At 36.9% G+C, this 20,546-nt stretch overlaps 2 protein-coding genes across 2 annotated transcripts; both read left to right on the top strand.

Moving 5' to 3' along the window:
- The first annotated feature begins 7,151 nt into the window (after positions 1–7,151).
- On the top strand, positions 7,152–10,957 carry LOC134813116 (uncharacterized). Its single transcript, XM_063820802.1, has 8 exons — positions 7,152–7,318; positions 7,541–7,680; positions 7,855–7,978; positions 8,124–8,285; positions 8,385–8,526; positions 8,714–8,911; positions 9,980–10,222; positions 10,403–10,957. Exons 1-8 carry the CDS (start codon positions 7,241–7,243, stop codon positions 10,741–10,743), a joined length of 1,428 nt encoding a protein of 475 aa, XP_063676872.1. The 5' UTR covers positions 7,152–7,240; the 3' UTR covers positions 10,744–10,957.
- Positions 10,958–17,155: 6,198 nt separating this feature from the next.
- LOC134812529 (uncharacterized) lies at positions 17,156–18,914 on the top strand. Its single transcript, XM_063820002.1, has 5 exons — positions 17,156–17,509; positions 17,681–17,801; positions 18,014–18,175; positions 18,387–18,552; positions 18,670–18,914. Exons 1-5 carry the CDS (start codon positions 17,268–17,270, stop codon positions 18,912–18,914), a joined length of 936 nt encoding a protein of 311 aa, XP_063676072.1. The 5' UTR covers positions 17,156–17,267.
- Positions 18,915–20,546: the final 1,632 nt, after the last annotated feature.

The following is a 20,546-nucleotide window of genomic DNA, read 5'->3' as shown; positions in this document are numbered from 1 at the left end:
GATCATAAGTGTGCTGTTTTATTCCATAGGACATAAATACTGGAAGGACAAATGTAGATGCAGAGCGCACTGAGAAATACATTAGCTTGATGACAATTTCAGTGCAATCAATTTCAGTTGATGGCTCCCCAATTCCGCCCACCCTTCCAATTCCACATGCGGTACTTACAAACTAAATCCTTGTTCTACCAACAAGGCCCCTTGTGTTTCTAAGAAACATAATCGGTTGTAAACCGTCGTGATCCTTCTGAAATTTAGTGAAGCTAAACAGTTAGAGGTTTTTTATCGCGGCTGCTTTCCTGTTATTCGATGGAGTGGAAAGTAGAAGTTCTAAGTCAGTCAACCGGGAAAGTTACATAATTCTGTGAAGAAACCATTTTTAATACGATTATAACGGTGACCAGGACTTTGCAGGAATATTTTATGTGATACATTTTTTATATGTGGAGTTTGAATATTGTAGCTATGAATATTAATTTCGAAATTTGGAGCTCAAAGCGTGAAAATAGTCCTATCAAGATAGATGTCACATGACCAATCAAATGCTCATTTTGGAATAAAATAAAATCGAGTACACAGCAGAGTTACTTAGAGCTTAATATTTGTATTTACATTTGTAACCTTTGCCGTCTGAGTAATTCCCTGAATTTGGGATAATCAGGTCTCACGGTGCCCCGGCCGTGCCCAGTAACTCAATAACGAGATTAACAAACTATTGCCATATTACTAACTTCTTCTCAGAGAATTACTTCTGGGTAGCAGGACGGGAGAAATCGAATTTTAGCTAGTTACGAAACATTAGGTTGTTAATGTTTTATAACCTGATTAATGAATTACTCCATATTAAATTCAAAGATTTATGCTGTGCAGTAAAAGATAAAAAGTTTAACACTTTTGACCTCATGCACATTTCGCAACAATATTTTATATTATTTCTAGACTCATAATCTGTTATTCGTGTCGGTTTCCAAATGTTGTTAAGTTACATTGTAACGTTTTACTACCTTATCGGACATAATTGTCACGGACATATTTTCACGGACTAAATTTTTCACGGACATAATTATTTACGCTCATGCACGCCCAAAAATTTCCAAAAAATTGGTGATTTTTTAATAAGTCAAAGTGTTTTACTCTTTTTTCTGAACTCTAGAATGTGACTGAGGAGTGATCATATTTGTCCTAGTATACTAATAAGCTAATATAGTAATCGGCTACACACATATCTACGCATATATATTTATATAGGGACACACACACAAAAATTAATGGAAATAATTACCGAAATTTATTATTCACGGACCTTAAGGGGAGATACACCAAAACCGTTTTTGCTCCGAACATCGATTTTATTTTATATTATTTTTAAATAGACAAAAAGAATAAGATTGTACACCTTCAAAAATTTTTAAAAATATTCCCTCATCGAGAAAAAATATATTTTTCTTTTTCGAAAATTTTTAAAATTTGGAGAAGTCTGTCACTGTAATACCGATAGTTCGGCCATTTAAAAAGTTTTTTGGCTGATTTTTTTACTGAACATTACTTACACTCCGTACTAGAAGCTATTGAAAGAATTATATAATTGAAGAATAAATGACCAAGTTACAGACCGAACAAGGTGAAAAAAGAAAAATTGGGATTTTTGCCTACCACCAAAGTTGTACATTTTACCACTCGCCCAGGTCATCAGATATCGCTTTAAAAATTCTTGTGAGTGTAGTTGATGATCATGGAAAGCTTTTTGGAACCGGATTTTTCTCAATTTTGAGTTTTAAGCTATGAAATGTAGCCTAAACGACTTAGTAAAATTCATCGTAAAAAAGGGCCAAACATGGCAGATTTAAGGCTTAAAATGTCTATAACTCAAAAAGTATCAGTTTTTTTGAAATAATTTTTACAGGATCGTTATCAGCTTGGTAAGACAGATCTTTTAGTACCAAATTTATAATAGTTCAAGACACAAAATTTTTAAAAAAATGTGTACAATTTGTACAACCCTTGTGTTCGAGCTGGAAAATTATTTAAGACAATTTGTCTTCTAAAATCACCTATTTGGTACTAAAAGATTCGTCTTCTCAAGCTGATTACGATTCTGTAAAAATTATTTCAAAAAAAACTGATACTTTTTGAGTTATAGGCATTTTAAGCCTTAAATCTGCCATGTTTGGCCCTTTTTTACGATGAATTTTACTAAGTCGTTTAAGGCCACATTTCATACCTTAAAACTCAAAACTGAGCAAAATCCTGTTCCAAAAAGTTTGATATGATCATCAGCTACACTCACAAGAATTTTTGAAGCGATATCTGATGACCTGGGCGAGTGGTAAAATGTACACTTTGGTGGTAGGCAAAAATCCCAATTTTTCTTTTTTCTACTTGTTCGGTCTGTAACTTGGTCATTTATTGTTTAATTATATAATATTTTAAAGGGTTGTCTTGTACGGAGTGTAAGTAATGTTCAGTAAAAAAAAAACAGCCAAAAAACTTTTAAAATGGCTGAACTATCGGTATTACAGTGACAGACTTCTCCAAATTTTAAAAATTTTCGAAAAAGAAAAATATTTTTTTTCTCGATGAGGGAATATTTTTAGAAAATTTTGAAGGTGTGCAATCTTATTCTTTTTGTCTATTGAACCGTAATATAAAATAAAATCGATGTTCGGAGCAAAAACGTTTTTGGTGTATCTCCCCTTAATGCTACAGACATTATATTCACGGACATAATTATTCACGCTAAGGTATTCAGCGTGAAAATAATGTCCCTGATATAATTATGACCGATAAGGTAATGCTCATCAAAAATACAAATTTGAAATTCCCAGAAATTACCTTCGTTGTTTGAGCACAAAAAGAATCTGATCTCGAAACCATGATTTGAATTTGGTCGAAAGTTGGTTCATATCCAGTATCCACTCCGCAAGATTCCTCATGCAGTTTCCCTTGAAGTTGGAAGCTGGCAAGAAGAGTGGAGGAAACACAATGATCCCAAAAGTACGTTAAAGATTACAATAAGTGTGCCTGAGACTGTGTCCTGTAACAATACCAGTAAACTGTGTTAAATCAGAGAGAAGAGCTTTTAAATGAGAAGAGGATGAAGACAGTATGAGACTCTGCAATGATCTCCCTCACTGTGTTAAATCAGAGAGAAGAGCTTTTAAAAGAGAAGAGGATGAAGACAGTGAGACTCTCCCTCATTGTGTCAGAGAGAAGAGCTTTTAAATGAGAAGAGGATGAAGACAGTGAGACTCTCCCTCACTGTGTTCGATCAGAGAGAAGAGCTTTTAAATGAGAAGAGGATGAAGACAGTGAGACTCTCCCTCACTGAGTTAAATCAGAGAGAAGAGCTTTTAAATGAGAAGAGGATAAAGACAGTGAGACTCTCCCTCACTGAGTTAAATCAGAGAGAAGAGCTTTTAAATGAGAAGAGGATGAAGACAGTGAGACTCTCCCTCACTGTGTTCGATCAGAGAGAAGAGCTTTTAAATGAGAAGAGGATGAAGACAGACAGACTGCCCCTCACTGAGTTCGATCAGAGAGAAGAGCTTTTAAATGAGAAGCGGACGAAGACAGAGAGACTGCCCCTCACTGTGTCATACCACCAGCCAGCACGAGTTATGGCCCATTTCTATACCCAACTGAACCAGTGAGAAGGTAAGAGGTGATATAATTATCACCTTCTCGAAATGAGACATATAGAGATTATCAAAAAAATGTGGACAGAAAAAAATGTTTAAAATTTTCAGATCAGAAAAAAGAGCAATTTTCTCATTCCGAAAATCTCAATTACTTACAATGCCTAATTAATTACATCTATAAATATGATCATGTTTACTGTCAAAAATGGTGTCTCCCATGATAATGCCGCGTTGCCAGGGATCCAGGGATCTGGCTGACTGTAAACTGGCAGAAGAAATTCATATAATATACTGAAGTACTTACACACTGACACGAATTATGTCGGATAAATTTAAGCGCGCTCATTCTACCAGGGTTACAGTCCTGCTTCATACTCCCATAATTATCGAGTTTTCATTGTCTTACTAATACTTTCTTCGAAATCTCATCGAAACAATCTGTTTTCGGACTTCGGGTTGAGTTTCGTCAGAGGTTTTAAATAGGTCACGATTCTGGCTTTAATAAAAATCGCTGTGTTTGATAAATATTAATTAATCTAAGCTTTGTTAATTTGTGTGTGAAGATGCCCTTGCAGTTGCCGTGTGCACTGGGCAGTACCTAATACCTATCACCTAACCTAAAGTGCATATTGTGGTCCTTAATTTCGTCTTTTGTACTTTAAGAGTTTAAGGTTAAAAGCTATTAGGACTGAAAGACTTTTTTAAGTATAAAAATGAAATTTTTAATGGCGCCACACTAAACTGCAAATATATTTACATGCATGGTACCAGTAGTTTCCTTTTCTCATCGCCTGGTCCCCTTGAGCTCATTTTTATAAAGATAAGACGTGATTGTGTGTATTATTATTGTAGGACAGTGATCGCTCCACAGATGCGAAGATTCGTGTTTTTTCCGACTCCGTCTTAAATCTTAATCAGCATTATTACAGTCTTTTTCATTTTTGAGTTCTCTTCTTAAAAACTCGACGGTTCAAGAAGTTGCAAACCATTAGATATCAATTAATTAGATATTAATCTAATACTGCAATGGCACCGAATAGGGAAGGCTTTGGTTTACGGTTCGGCCTTACTCTTACTCTTAGGAATGGAATACAGATTTAAAGATTTTCGTGTTGACTCTTGTGGTCTTGTACACCGTCTTACCGAGTGGTGAGTTATTTACAAAATAATCCAAATTATTACTGTCCGTGATAATCATAGCCTAATATTTCAAGACATGTTCTCCATGCTGCAGTTGTCATAGAAGATGAATTGAAGAGTTAGAGGGTTTACAAGTTTACAGAGCATGATAACGTCATATTAATGTCTTAATATTGACATTATCATTTTAGCAAAGAGAATAATTTAATGGCAGCCATTAGCACCATCCACAGTGATGTAATTTTTATTGGTGCTGCTGGTAAGTAATGAATAATCATGCCATATGCGCTATGGAGTCATGGGGGTCCATTGGCGGCAATGGATCAATCAGTTTTCATTGGTAATCTTATTGGTGGTATCGACGCAGAGTATATTCATCATCTCCGCTCAAAGGTGCTAGTAAAACTCATCAACAATGCCAGGTTACCTATGAATGGTGTGATCGGACGATTGTTTATTAGCTCCATGTTATTGTGTCAAGGTTTCTTTGCGGTTCTTCTCGACTTGATAACTGACCACAAACAAAACAGTTTATTACGTATAATTGATTAAAAATTTATAATTTATTTTCCTGTTAGTACAGTTTTGTCGGAATCATCCTCAAATTATTAGTTTGTGCCTGCAACTACTTGATGATATGATAGTGGCTCACCGGACTACTGTTAGTACAGAATGGTACGAGGAACTGTAGGAGAAAAACCATGGTTTAACCGCTGGGAACTTAAACTGATAAATGTTTCGAACTTTCGAACATTGATTCGTGAATATAGGGCTTCTAAACACGTGGGCACGAAAGTTACAAATAAGGTCTCCGATATACTTTGAACTTTTGTATCTTTTGACAAATGAACTGTCATCTCTTAATCAAACCCCGTAAATGATATGAACTTTCTGATACCTATAATACTGATCTTCATTTCATTCAAATCTGATGAAATTTGAGATTATTGTTTAAAATTCCTGAACACGATTTTCTTAAGAAATCACTTACTGGTACATTTGGGCGTTCATTTTATTACAGAATACATAAAAATAGCCGCACAATCTTATCTTTTTTGTCGTGTGCCTTTGCAAATGGCAAATATTTAGGCACACTTGTCACCTTTACAGATAGCAATTTTCCGTGCTCGATTGTATGGGTTCACCGCTCATATCTCCATTATTTTGTTTTGAAAATTTGAAGTGAGCCCGAATTTGATAGCATTGTCAAAATGATCACTCCAGGCAATGATTCGATTTTCAGTAAATGATAGTAATTTCAGAGAATGTTAATTTCTGGCTCAAAAATAAGTGTCACTAACACCAAGTTGGAGCAGATCAAACTGATTTTTCATTGTTAAATTGCCATTGTACCTTATCATTAATAACTTTCCGTTACCATTAGAAACGCTATTTAGCCATGATTTTCAGTTCAGCAATTGCGTTACTAGAGCTTTTTATTGTGTTCTTAGTATTTCTCGTTCTAATAATATAAGAAAAAACGATAATTGCAATTTCAAGGCAAGGTTTTAATCTGTTTCAGATTTAGACACATTGCGAGCCAAATTTTGAATTTTCACAGTTTCCAATAAATTTCCAGTCAGTTTCCTTTGATTAATGACGGATATCTCATAAACCTAGCTCGTAGTGACGGCTGTCAGACAACTTGGCACATGGAGATTTAATTACATAGACAATTAGCAAGCAGACCATTCAGTGGATCACATCACTAATTATCAAATAATAATTAATCGTCACTGATTGAGTGACATGATTTGATCATCGGACATCGTGGGACCCCGGATCCCAGAGGGCCAAGTTGTCGGTCATAATGTCCTATACTAATTCAGAATTCACGTTGGAAATACCGTTCAGAACTCATATTTAGTTTTATCTGCGCCTCTCAGTTTAATTTTGGTCCACTACCAGGCCTACTCAACGAGTACTCATCAAATACTTACTGCGAAAATCGGCATTTATCTCTTCGTACCAGGCAAAGTGATGTACCTGTTAAAAGGTCAAGGTCCAATAAAATTATTAGACATATTTCACGTACCATTATATTTATTGGTCACGCGTAGGTACTTAAGCTTTGTCGGCATATTTGATATCTCATATTGTGCCAAGTTATGTTTGAAACTGGAACTTTCATATCTTTTCATTGATTTTCAAGTTACATCTTTCGGCGCCACGAAAGTCAGGTGCCTGGATCCGAATTCAATACAATGCGATAGAATTTTCACGGACGACTTGACTAAGATATTAGCGTTATTATCGAAAACATAGTCGCAGGGCATACAAGCATGGTGAGGGCATGATACTGATTATAGTGTCGTGGGATCTGAGTATAAGCGGCATATAGTGAATAGTAATGTTGTAAGTTGCACCAAATTAGCATCAATTATACATAAATACGAAGTGTTAAACTTTACACCTAATTATCATAGTTCGAACATGGGCCCCACAGACTTTCCTTGACGACCATGCGAGGAGAACAGTTCGATCTGCAATCTAAAAAGCTATTATACAACCTTCTTTTCCTGAGTAGTCTTATCAATCAGGTAATGTAATCTCTTGGGTAGTCTTATCTTTAATTCTTATATCATGGTTGCATATTATAATATTCTTTGATAATTTATAAATTATCATAGAATATTATAATATGCGACCATAATATAAGAATTAAATATGTGGCCTCTTGGACAAGTTTTCTGATACAGATCTATTTTTCAAATGATAAACCAGAATCACACGAATTTGAAAAATAAATCAAAATTACCCAGGGAACGTGTTTGGGACAAGTGGAGGCTGTTTTTCAAACTTTGTCTACTTCTGACAGTAAGCTATCTGGCGGTTTTACGTGCAGAGATGGGACTTGTCAAATAAAAATGAAAGTTATATTCAGGAAGCCTAATGTGAATTCGTGAGTCGGATCAAATTCAAATTTTAATCCTAAGAATAACCAAAATATAATCTTCCACCTCAATTTCGTAGTTTTGTTGCTTTATTGAATGCTGTTGCTGCAGACCATTCATTTTAATTTGAAGGAATGAATGTGTTATTGTAATTTCCGGGATATTGATTTGTATTATTTCAGATATAAAACCGACAAATTCGATCTGCAAGGTGCTCAAACGCTGCCTCAGACAGGAGCAGGAGCTCTAAATGATAGTCCTGGAACTGAGTTTGATAACCCAATCAACGTTACTGCTCCATCTCAAGTAAAATAATTTAATTAATGTATAGATAGTATACTCTAAGGAAATAGCAAATAACAACTAAAGAACGCAAAATAGAGGGCAATAAATTCTTAATCATAGCAAAATATAACCTATACTACTTGAAATAAATGCAAGTTCGTTGCAGGACAAAGTAACGCAGTTTAGTGTCGAGATACAACTTGATGACTACTCAAACTCCCGTAGAATAAACATGGCAACACTGGAGCTAACAGAAAATGTAACAACTGGTGTTATCTACAACAGAACATTAATGGAGGGTTCTGTAAATCTAACACTTAGTTTCAAGGTAAACTCTATTTCCACTGTTTTAAACTACCTCAAAGTTATCATTTCGACCTCGATCTAAATGACACGCAGAATTTTTAATTTTCCTGCTCCTTTCCAGGTGATATGTGAAGAGAACTATTACTTTGACTGCAGTGTATTCTGTGTAGAACAAGATGATAACTTGGGACACTTCACTTGTGATCCTGTCACTGGAGATCCAGTTTGTCTGGAGGGTTGGACCGGGGACGACTGTCTTACAAGTAATTAGTGGGGAAAACATAACTAGGGGGCCACATGCATTATAGGCATTATTAGGCCTGTATAATATAACTCACTCCTGCAATCTGCGACATAATGATAAAACTTCAAGACTGATACTTATAATTATGACAGGTTTTTGGTTCAGTTATTAATCACTCTGACGAGGTTTCAGTTCTAAACTCCCAGGAACATGCACGGCTAATCCTGATATCACGGGAGGGAAAGTCACCAGTACTCCGCAAGCAATCTACCAAGAGAACGATACGATTGAGATTGAGTGTGATGAGGATTACCAGCTAAATCCTCATCTACAAAGTAATGTGCTGACTTGCGAGGCAGACGGAAATTGGAGCTTCGTCGACTTTGCAAAGATATGCACCAAAAGTAGGTAAACTTTGAGCGGATAACAAGAGTTAAAACATATTGGCGAGTAACAGCCAAACGTTAAACATGTTTTTAACGGCTGAGAATAAGACCACACTCAGCCTGCTCCAGTGTTTTATTATTTTAGATTAAACCAAGCCCATTGTTAAAACTTTTTAGTTTTAAACGTCCTTTTACTAGTTTACCTTTTTAACATAAGGTTAGAGAATTCAAAGTCGGCAGACTCAGCACTCAGCAGGACAGTATCTCATGACCATGTGGACAATTGTTCTTAGTGATTGTTTTGCCTTCTCCGTTCCTAGATCAATGGATTTTGTGCCATCCTCAATCTTCCCATATCTAACGTAACATTATAATGACATTTCACCTAGCAACGTCATAATGAACAGATTGAACACCCATTCTCCAATCACACTGGCTGCTCTCAAGGTCACACAGAAGATTACCATAAGATTTAGGAGGGTTATCTGGATACCGCGTGTCCCTGTGTCTGATACTGTGAATTAAGGGCCCTTATTTCCTATCAGTTTCCTGAGTATACTTAATTTGAAGGGGTAATCAGATTAAGGAATGAATAAGTGGCAGAAAATATCAAGATCTAGTGGAGATCTTGGAGACTTACGTTCAATGATCAATATTTTGTTTGTGAGTTGATATTCTCAAATCTTCCTACTTATTTAAAACAATGAATGTGTATTATTAATATTTGGTAACGGACATTCGGGTGGATTTTAATAGATTAACAGTACTGAGGATAAAGGTGGGAAGGGGTCCTGCAGAATGCTTAAGTATATTCTTAAATTATATGTCGCCACGCAACTAACGACAAAAATTTGAAGTGTTAATTAAAATGTTAGCGATACTTCAGTACCGATAAGTGTGTGGGTGATGTCAATAATTTCATTTTAATCGCTGACGTCATCTACAATCTACATACTCATAATTTATCAGAGAGAAGAATTAGGACATAAAGGTTCTATTTTCACCCCCCCCCCCACTCTTCAGTCTCAGTACTTATAAAACTGAGCACTTAACACTTCTTTATGAAACTATTATAACACCCCTCAGGTGGGTGTGGAGGGTGCAGCCGACTAAGAGAACCAAAACACGGCAAACTAACCTACCTCTCCGTGAACCACTGCCTGAACGCTAACATCAACTCAACTGTCAGTGTTGCCTGTTACCCTCACTACACATCTCTGGTGAGGTATCAGGGACTAAAGTGTGGTCAGGACAAGGAATGGGTTAACTCAGCTGGTCAGCGTGTCGAGAAGAAGGGGGGTAAACTCCTCATCGACTGCATCCCCACAGGTGACATGTTACTCGTAGAGAGGTTCTCCTGTGATATTTTAAGTTATCTTGTTGAAACAATGTTCCGAAACATATTCAGCTAAATTACCAATATTGATCAGTGCTTGCTCCTTGGATGTTTCATGTTGACAATTATAATTGTAGTTGCATAATAGGTTGGTTTTACAAAATATATCGCAGGCGATTCTGACATCAACGTGAGTGAGGATGCGCTGAAAAAAAGATTAGCCAGAAGCACAATGATAATCGCCGCTATGACCTTGTTTAGTTTCTTCGGCATCATCTTCCTCTACTGTTTTCTGTATCGGAAGCGAGAAGAGAAGAGGAAAGTGTCTCCAAGAAGGAAGAGTTATGTGCCAGAGGATGCGATAAGACAAATGAGAACACTTACATCTACTGCAATTGGAAATGTACAGAGTACACAAAATTTCCCTGTCGTTAAGAATAACAACGGACTGATACCAACAGCTGCTTATGTCAATCACGGATTTACAGGCAATGGATTTGATTACGAATTTTAACCAATACTCTTATGAATTCCAGACTCCTAAACATCCAGACTTTTTTACATCAGATAGGATAGATTATTAAATTTATTCATTGTCATGCTTAGAATATTTTGACCAAAGATTTAGATTTAGATCATCCGACAATTAACAATAGCTTGATAAAATAGGTAATGATTCACTATGTTGAATTTTAATTAGTAAAATTAACATTTTACTTTTATTTCTCAAAATGGTGTGCCCTTACTTTTTCACTTGAGCAGAATCAAAAAGTAACACTTATGTTACAATTTAAATTAAAAAAACAGAACATGATAGTAACTATGGGTAACTATGGGTAACTATGGGTAACTATGGGTAACTATGGGTAACTATGGGTAATGACCCATTACTCTGATTGATCCACCACTGCACATTGGGATCAATAAAAGAAATTAAAATGAAGCTGCGATTATAAAATCAGATACAAAGTATGGAACTAAAAGCTGAACACGAAGAAACGGAGCCGAGTCCAAATTGAAGCCATCATGTTTCTTAAATGAATAATTTTATAATTGTTTATATATTCGACCACATTCGACTTCAGAAATGGATCTGATTTGTGGTTCATTGGTTTTAATACAACCATTTGTTTTTAACCTTCATATTAATAAACACCAGTATTTGTTTTGTGTCATGTGTAGTACGTGATTGGTGACATTCTAGGGCACTTAAAAAAGGAAACAGTGAAGTCCACAAATTTTGCATGCCGCACAATAGATTAAAGTGGAGCCGCAGCAAAGTCTGGTGGACTAGAAAGCTGAGTCTGACTGCCTCGGTAAACCTTTGGTGCCGCATTACCCCACTCACTTTCAATCCTTCCTTTATCGTTATGTTGACTGTACTTCTGTCGGCTAATTACAGTGTAGCCAGCTACCCATTCATTAAGTTGAATTCCAGAATATGAATGAGTTATTAATCATATTCTGAATATTTACCCAAAAAATTGGTATATCTGATGGCAGCATGAATCAGCAATAAAGAGGGTGAAATGTTTTTTATCGCATACTCTAAATTACGCATAACCACGTACCAGTCTGGTAAACTGGGTTATTTCTTATCTGAACTACATAAAAGTTTATATTCTCTCATTTTGTCCGGAACTAGTCTTCTAATTTCTAACTGGCTTATCCAAATCCACCACACTATTGCATCAACAGCACTAAATCATGATATCATAATCTCATTATTTGCCACACACACACAGACACAAAAAGTTAGGCACATTTTAATGGATGAATATTGGCTTCAGCCACTGATTCACTTACAAATTTCAGAAAAAATAGTTCCAATTTCCTGATTTGAACCGCCTCACTGATTTGGTTAATTTCGTTAAGCCTTAGTTACTCGTCGACTACAGCTATCTTGGAACTATCATTTCATTACCACGCTGACCCTTGACTTGAACTACGACACCAACATAAAACTTCATCGAGTTTTTTCAGTAGGGAGCTTTGTTGCTATCTTGAAATTAAGTTTTAACTGCCCTTTCTGATGGCCTACTACGTGGGAGCAAGAACTAAAACTGATTAAAACGGCAAAAATGCACTTTTTTCGAGTCGGTATTTAAATTTAAAGAGAAAAGTCTCGTGAACCAAGTTCAAAATATTACATCTCTCCACAATTCGAGTGTCTATTTTTACATCCATTATATGCTTTGAATTTTGATGAACTAAAGATCTTATTTGTGTTGTTTGTTTGCGAAGATGAGGGTAAGAGTGAGATATTAGCACTAGCTCAGATCTCGACATAACAGTTTTTAGCAGAAAACTTTGCTTGCCAATCTGACGCTGCTTAACACCCAGCATATCTTATTGACGATACAGAAACTTTTCCTCCCTTGTTTTCCTAATTAGGATCCCTTTTGGATATTAATTTCCAAGTAATTACAAATTGAAATGGCGTGCTTTAGAATTTTAGGAAATTTCATTACACAGTTTTACCATTCCCAATAAACATATCAGCTGTTACCAATATAAGAATTTGAATGAGACGTAGTTCTCACAAATTCTGAATGGGAACCGGGTGTTCCAGTTCCATGGTCTTATGGTCCAGCTGATATAAACACAACCAACCCAACCCATGTGCTATCGTGGTGCTATCGTGGTGCTATCGTGGTGCAGTCCACCGGCGCGTGGGTGCTTTCACCTAAGCTCTGAAACCAGGTGCCAGTACACTGGTCAGCGTTATTTCTGACAGCACTCAGGTCTCAACCCAGGCGTAAGTTTGAAGTACCGGGACCCCAGGTGACCAGATAACATTAATCAAATAATGAAGTTTGCCGGTCAATTGTCCCACTAGACACAGTACATGGTTATAAACTGATACGCCCCACCTGTTCTGTTTTGATGACGTTATCTTGAACTAGGCCCTTCGAATCTTAAGTTTCAGGGAAAAATGTTTTTTCATAATCTCCGTTTCAGTATGATTGTAGTGTTAAAAGATGCTTAACCCTGCCGCTGAGTTTTAAGACTTCTTGACGCTTTTGATCAATGACGTTATGATGCAGAAACGAGAGTCGAGAGTTCGATCCTTCAAGTTTTTCTATATATTCCTCATTCAATGTCTCATTTCTCAGGTAAAATAGATTCTACAATCCAAGACGGTAAATCAGAACATTCGCCGACGTTTTGTAATGCTTAAAGCAGCAAAGATCATTATATTTTTCTAATCTAATGGGTGATTGTGGAGAAAGTTCTAATCATAATTCCAACTAGATTGCAGGATTAGGCCAGGTAGAGGTCGTCTTCCAGACACTTTCAACCCCAGACAGTAAACTATCTGATGGATCTACTTGCAAGGACAGTCTCTGTGACATCAAAATAAAAGTTGAATTCCTAGAACCTGATTTGCACCGGTGAGTCTGTCTAGATTTTTTTAAATAATTTGATTAAGTTCCATATTTAGAAAAGCCATTTAACAAATTTTTTACTGGATTCTGTTACTGTATTAAACTTAAAAGCGATAGGATTCTGTAGATATTGAGTTTTATCGTTTCAGTTATAAAACAGACAATATCAAACTACAAGGTGATTTAACATTGGATCAAACTGGAGCTGGAGCTTTAAATGATAAACCTGGAACTGAGTTCAATAACCCAGTCAGCATTTCTGCTCCCTCCCAGGTTCCATAATTTTAGAAATTGATTTTCTCAGGACCATAAGACTATTGAGTGCAAACTAGGAAAAACATTAAGTTTGTAGTATAATATAACCTAAGCTACTTTAAATACACGTAAGTTTGTTTCAGAAAAAGTTGGTGCAGTTCAGTGTAAAAGTTGAAGTTGACGACTACTCACACAACCGTAAAATAAACATGGCAACACTGGAGCTAACAGAAGATGTCACAACTGGTGTTATCTACGACAAAACCTTGACAGATGGTTCTCTGACCATGACTTTGAGCTTTAAGGTGAGCGACTAAAATGTCCATCAACATATCAAGATTCCTTGAAAACTCACAGTTACATTTAAACTTCTTCCGGCCGTATCATCAATAAATTCGGCTTAGATGCATGAACATCATATACGGGGCATTGAAGTCTAAGGAGGCTATGGGCATTTTAACAATAACTTGACATTTAACAGGTGATATGTGAAGAGAACTATTACTTTGACTGCAGTGTATTCTGTGTAGAACAAGATGATAACTTGGGACACTTCACTTGTGATCCTGTCACTGGAGATCCAGTTTGTCTGGGGGGTTGGACCGGGGACGACTGTCTTACAAGTAAGTGTACGCAAAGTATAAATGTTCTAATTCTTCATCCTGGTAACACATGTCATACTGAAGAAAAAAAAAAACACTTTTTCTTACCTGATTTGGGACCTACAAAAGTTAGATAATGCATAACCGCAGGAACCTGCACGTCTGATCTGGACATGACGGGGGGAACAGTCACCAGTTCTCCGCAAGCAATCTACTCAGTGGGGGAGACGATTACAATAGAGTGTGATCCAGAGTATAAGCTCAACTCTCAACTGCAGAGCAACGTGTTAACTTGTGAGGGTACAGGACAATGGAGCTACCAGGATTTTACTAACGTCTGTACCAAAAGTAAGTGGCACTTGGACAACAGTTACTAATATTCAGATGATTACAAAACAGTTACTATATTCTTAGAGGAATGGTATTCGACGATCAGAGCAGTTTAAAATCAAGGATCTCGTGTTAATCTAACCTTGAACGTTATAGCTTTTCAAATGATTAAAGATCATTCGTTGATATCCAAATGGAATGATAATTGATAAAAGGATTCAACTTTCCAGAAGTAACATGTACGTCGGGACTAGTGATAACGGACGGTAGAGTGACCAGTACGCCACAAGTAACATATTACGAGGGAGACACCGTCACTGTCGAGTGTGACCCGGAGTATGAGCTGAACACGGAGGTGCTGGGTAACTCGCTGACATGTGGGGGTGACGGGGGGTGGAGTTTCAATAACTTCTCTAACATTTGCACTGAGATTAAGAGTAAGATCAAATACCTGACTCAATTTGCTATGTAAGATCTTATATTTAATTAAGGTGCTAGATTATGCGTTGTGTTCAAAGATTGCTTATGTTGCAAATGCTACATTTGAAACTTTAACTGGCCAAAGCTTAAGATTACAATTTATAATTTCAGGATGTCCAACAGTAAACTCCCTCCACCTCCTGTCCAGCAGCACAGAAGACAGTTCCCCTGGTGAAACCGTCAGACTGTCATGTGACTCAGGATTCAGTCTTTGGCAGGATGCCAGTTCTATTGGGGCGGGTTATCTGAATATCACTTGTCAGGAGGATGGGACCTGGGGCTGCAACCTTCCCACCTGCCGTAAGTTTTAGAATGCACCTTTAAACGTACACTGCTAATCTGATTTTAAGATACATATGCTAGTATGTCAGAAACATGATACTACTTTATATGTTAGCTTCTGACTTCTCTTGCTGATAGGCCATAAGTTTACACTGAGAGAATAGTTGAAGCAGCTCAGTTATCACTACACTAGAAACTGCTGTTAACAATCACACAAACCCTCGTTAAACCCCTCTAACAACAGGTGAAGATGCGTGTAAGAGCTGTGCTAAGTTAAAAGAACCAACACACGGATCACTAACATACAGCTCCCTGAACGCGTGTGCGGAGCCAGGTAACGGTTCAGCACCTACCCCGCACTGTGCCCCTCACTACGTACCTCTGGTTAGGTACCAGGGTCTGGAGTGTGATGAGGATGGGGTTTGGAGGGACTATTCTGGAGAGGCTGTTCGGGAGGGGGCCAGACGTTTCATAGATTGCATTGCAACGGGTAATTACCGGAAATTTAGAAATTATCAGACAAATATTTCTTTTCAAAAAGTAGTTGTGGAGAATTTTTTGGAGTTAAGGCTGCTTATGAAAATTCGGTTCAAATTTTCTATTATATTATAAGTATCCGTATATATGCGAACTAATATATACCCTTACTCTTAGGAGAAAATGAAACAGAAATAATTGAAGATAATCTGGAACGAAGACTCGGGAACAGTGCACTATTTGTGGCTGGGATAACACTTCTGGCATTCTTCACATTTATTACTGTCTACTGTTTTGCACACAAGAGACAGAAGGAGAAAATGAAGATTTCACCAAGTTCTAAAGAGAAACTTTATGGAAATGAGAAAAGAAGTACGACACAAAGTACAGGTATAGGACATGTAGATACTGAGTCCGATGTATCAGCGGTTAAAAATGATGGTTATTTCAATCAGGGGTTTGTGCACGACGAATTTGATTATGATTTTTAGATAATAATGTATTTAATTTGATACATCAATATTATAGCAAATGGAATTGATATAGGAGCAATAGATTTAGAAATAGCTATGAAGAACAGTAAATTGTATTTTCTTTAACTTATTATTGATATTATTTTGTAGACGTATTTGTATTCTTAGTAAGAATCTTATCCTATGTTAATTTATCATATTGTGATCGTGTAGATTTAGATAAATCATTTTTAGTCCTTTGACAGATGTTTTAGAAAACGTGACCATAATCTATAATACTAAAAGTGAACAATAGAATGAAAGTTATTTGTCTTATCGAGAATAGTATTTGAGTTATTCAGTTGTCTCACGAATAAAGTAATAGTATGGCATCATTAACTTATTACCTGTGTATAACTGTGTACCGATCTCCCTGAACAAATATCACTCCGGTAATATTCAGTTGAGGCCTACCCGTGTGGGGAGTAATCCAGGCCACCTCGAGAAACCCAGAGACACTTAATAACACCTAAATCTAATTTCGGGCGCTAAAAATACTATCGGAATGACCGGGAATCACGTCTCGCTCTTTAAGCTTAGCATTCATCTTTGTCTGAGCCGTTGGACTGTTCTACTTTCGTGACGAAGGATATGTCCTGTGGAGGAGTACTTTGCTTTTTTTAGTTTTGTGAGTCCATGAGAGGTCAGTTTGGATCTGTTACCGCGTACTCTTGGTCTAAATCGACTACTCTTCAGCCTATCTAAAGCTCAATGGAAATTCGTCAGCTTAGATGTTACCCCCGTTTAACCTCACTAAGCCAACTTCAACTCTATCTCTTAATAATAATGGCTATTTTCTCTGCGGCCAGAGGCCACACCCTCGTTACAGTGAAGTTAAATAAGTACACCAACGAAGACAACTCTAAAGCTCAAGACGACCAACTTTGCAACCCGGACGCGACCCCTTGTGACATGGAATTTGAGTTCAAACTTATCAAACCAATCAGTTTTACGTAAGCTAAGAAATTATTAATACAATTTACAAAAACTCAAAACTGTAGATATGGTTCAGCATGTAATAGCTACTGGGTTTAACGTGCTCTCACAACATTTTTAACTTCGTTGCCCAATCCAATTTTATTAAATGTGACTTATTTTGGTAAACGAAATACTGTATATCACAGCTTTGAGACGCCCCCAGTAAACGAGGACAACATAATTTTCACGGATACGATAACAATACAAGACGGTTCAACCATACCCAATCCTTTTCCTGGAACAGAGGTGGAACAAACGGTTACAAAGGTTAGTAAAACTGACTATAGCTATACAACTAAAGAACGTGGAGGTTATATCATTGAAAGAGTATTATTTTTGTGCATTTTATGATCTAAGGATCTAGTTGATAAGAAATTTACAATCTAATTTCTGAAAAGTAAAGGAAATTGTTGCAATTTTATTTTGCATCCAAATTCGAATGGTCTTAACTTTAAAGTCCAACTTTTGAATTCCGGTAGGGAATAAGCGAGCTACTACTCTTACTAGACGTTTGGCACAGGAGGACGAACGGAGACAGAGTAATGATGGCCCGGTTAATGTACAAGCGGACATTCGACACATGGGGTCCAGTAACTATTACTCTCACTGATGAGCACTCCTCTATTAACTTAACCACTTCTGTACGTACAAATCATGATCTTCAAAATTATCTAAGTTCCCTATAGAATATGTTGATGTCATAACATGTAAAGCATTCTGAAGATTACCATCACTAAAGATAGGTAAGCACAATACGGTCGTGCAAAGAAACAAATAAAGAAAAATAAAGTTTCATAAACCATTATCTATCATCTTCATTCTTCAACAGTGGTCTCAAAATAACATTTCCAGATTGAGTGTGCACCTGAATACTACAGAAAACCTCTAACACCTGACAATATGGACGAGGAAGTTTCAAACTGTTTCCACTGTGCGGAGACGGACAAGTACACATGTAACCAGGAGGACGGGAGCAAGGAGTGTAAACCTGGCTGGACAGGTGCGGAGTGCGATACAGGTATTTTTACAATTAAATGTTCAGTAAATGAGTCAAAATGTGGTAAAGCCTAACCAGGGGTAGTTGATGTTAAGCTGTGGATGAATTCATAATTTGAAATATTTTTACCCTTCCTAGAGGCTTCTCCAGAAAGTTGCCCCTCTGTCCAAGAAGCCAACTCCACGATAGTTCCGTCGACCTACAAAACAGACTCTTTGGAAGTGGGGTACACTCTCACTTTTAGTTGTCAGGGTCCCTACCTTTCCTATCTCTCCACATCTCCCCTCATGACCTGTTTAGATACTGGAAATTGGAACTCGACTGTCCCCTCTTGTATTCCAATAGTTGACAATATCGACAAGAAAATAGACCGTAAGTTTTGAGTACAGTTAGATAAAAGGTATAGAAACAAATCTACCGCAAAGGTCTGTAAGATTTATGGTATTTAACTGGTATTTAATGGGTTACCATTTAAATATTTTTAGGTCTAAGAAACATTGGACTATTTGTACTGGCCGGAGTCTTGGTAACGTTCAGTTCGGCGGTACTCACCATGAACTACATTGCGAGTTATTTCATCAGCTCTGAGTTTCATAGTCCAAGTTACGGAATATCATCAGAACACAAATCACAGTTTGTTGAGGAAGTGGGATTTGAGCCTGATTACACAGACAAGCCACATCTTGCTGGACAGTCAGGTCCCGGACAGGAAGCAAGCAGCCAGCAAATTAGAGTTAACCTTAAGCTCAACTCACAACTTGGAGTAGAGGACGTTGATTTTTAGAGTTTAGAGTATAGTAAAATAAGAAAGTTACGATAATTTCGTAAAGTTGCTGGCAATCCATTATTTGGGTGTTTTGATATCCCTTGATTGTGGTTGTCGATCACGTGTAATAAAAAGGTGTTTTTAGGTTATTTCAATCCTTAATTTTGTTTTAGTATAGTGAGTTATACTTATAGTGACTAGCTTCAAAGTAGTAAAATTTGTAAAGAACAGCCACCGTTTTGATAATGTATAATTATAATTTAATAATGTATATTTTTTGTAACATTTTATATTTCTTGTTCAGTTTTTACTTTTTACTTTTGGCACATATATCTTGGGCTACAGTAATACTAATAGAATAGTACTACATTACATTTTACATCCATTTAACTGCCACTACCAGCAGTATGCACTTCCACTTCACAGCTGTGCAGAGTCAAAATACATTCTTATCACAATTTTTCATAACTCTTATGAAATTTTCACCGCCCTTCCGCACTCAAATCTACAGGAATGAATGATACGAAGGCCATTAATTTCTTTAAAAATTTTGAGCCGGTCCCAGATTTTGGCTTTGTGTCACCAGGCTCGGTAAGTGTAACAATCCATAACGATACTGGAAACTTCTGGGGTTTACAAGCTATCATTATGCATCATTAATTATAACTTTATTTGCTCTTTGTTGGCAAAATAACTAGTTTATAAACATAGGTATGGTGATAAAGTAACATTATATTCTAATCGAGGTAATAATACAGGAAATTTAGAAACCCATGCTAATTTTGTATCGCATTGAATTTATACTGAAGTAATTGTTATATACCTCGATTACGACAAAGCGTTCGATAAGGTGGACCACAACATACTACTTGCAAAAGCAAAACGTTACGGAATTCATGGAAACATGCTACAGTGGTTAAGTGAATTCCTAACAAACCGCCTCCAGACAGTGGAAGTTGAAGGAACTAAGTCATCCTTCCAGCTGGTGATAAGTGGAGTGCCACATAGTACAGTGTTGGGACCGATTCTTTTCATTCTCTACATCGATGACCAATTGGACGCACTGCTTACCTCTCTTGGAAAGTTATTTACTGATGACACCAAACTCACCGGCAAGATATTGGACCTGGCCACCAAAGCATCGCTACAAGAAGACCTCTTCAATGTTATTGCTTGGGCTTGAAGAAACAATATGCAGCTCAATGAAGCTAAATTTGAGATCCTCAACTATACGCTCAATAATTTGCTT

This window comes from Bolinopsis microptera, chromosome 3 (genome assembly GCF_026151205.1).
Source record: "Bolinopsis microptera isolate Bmic1 chromosome 3, MBARI_Bmic_1.0, whole genome shotgun sequence".
In the NCBI taxonomy this organism is placed as follows: domain Eukaryota; kingdom Metazoa; phylum Ctenophora; class Tentaculata; order Lobata; family Bolinopsidae; genus Bolinopsis; species Bolinopsis microptera.
This window is presented reverse-complemented; position numbering and strand designations above follow the sequence as displayed.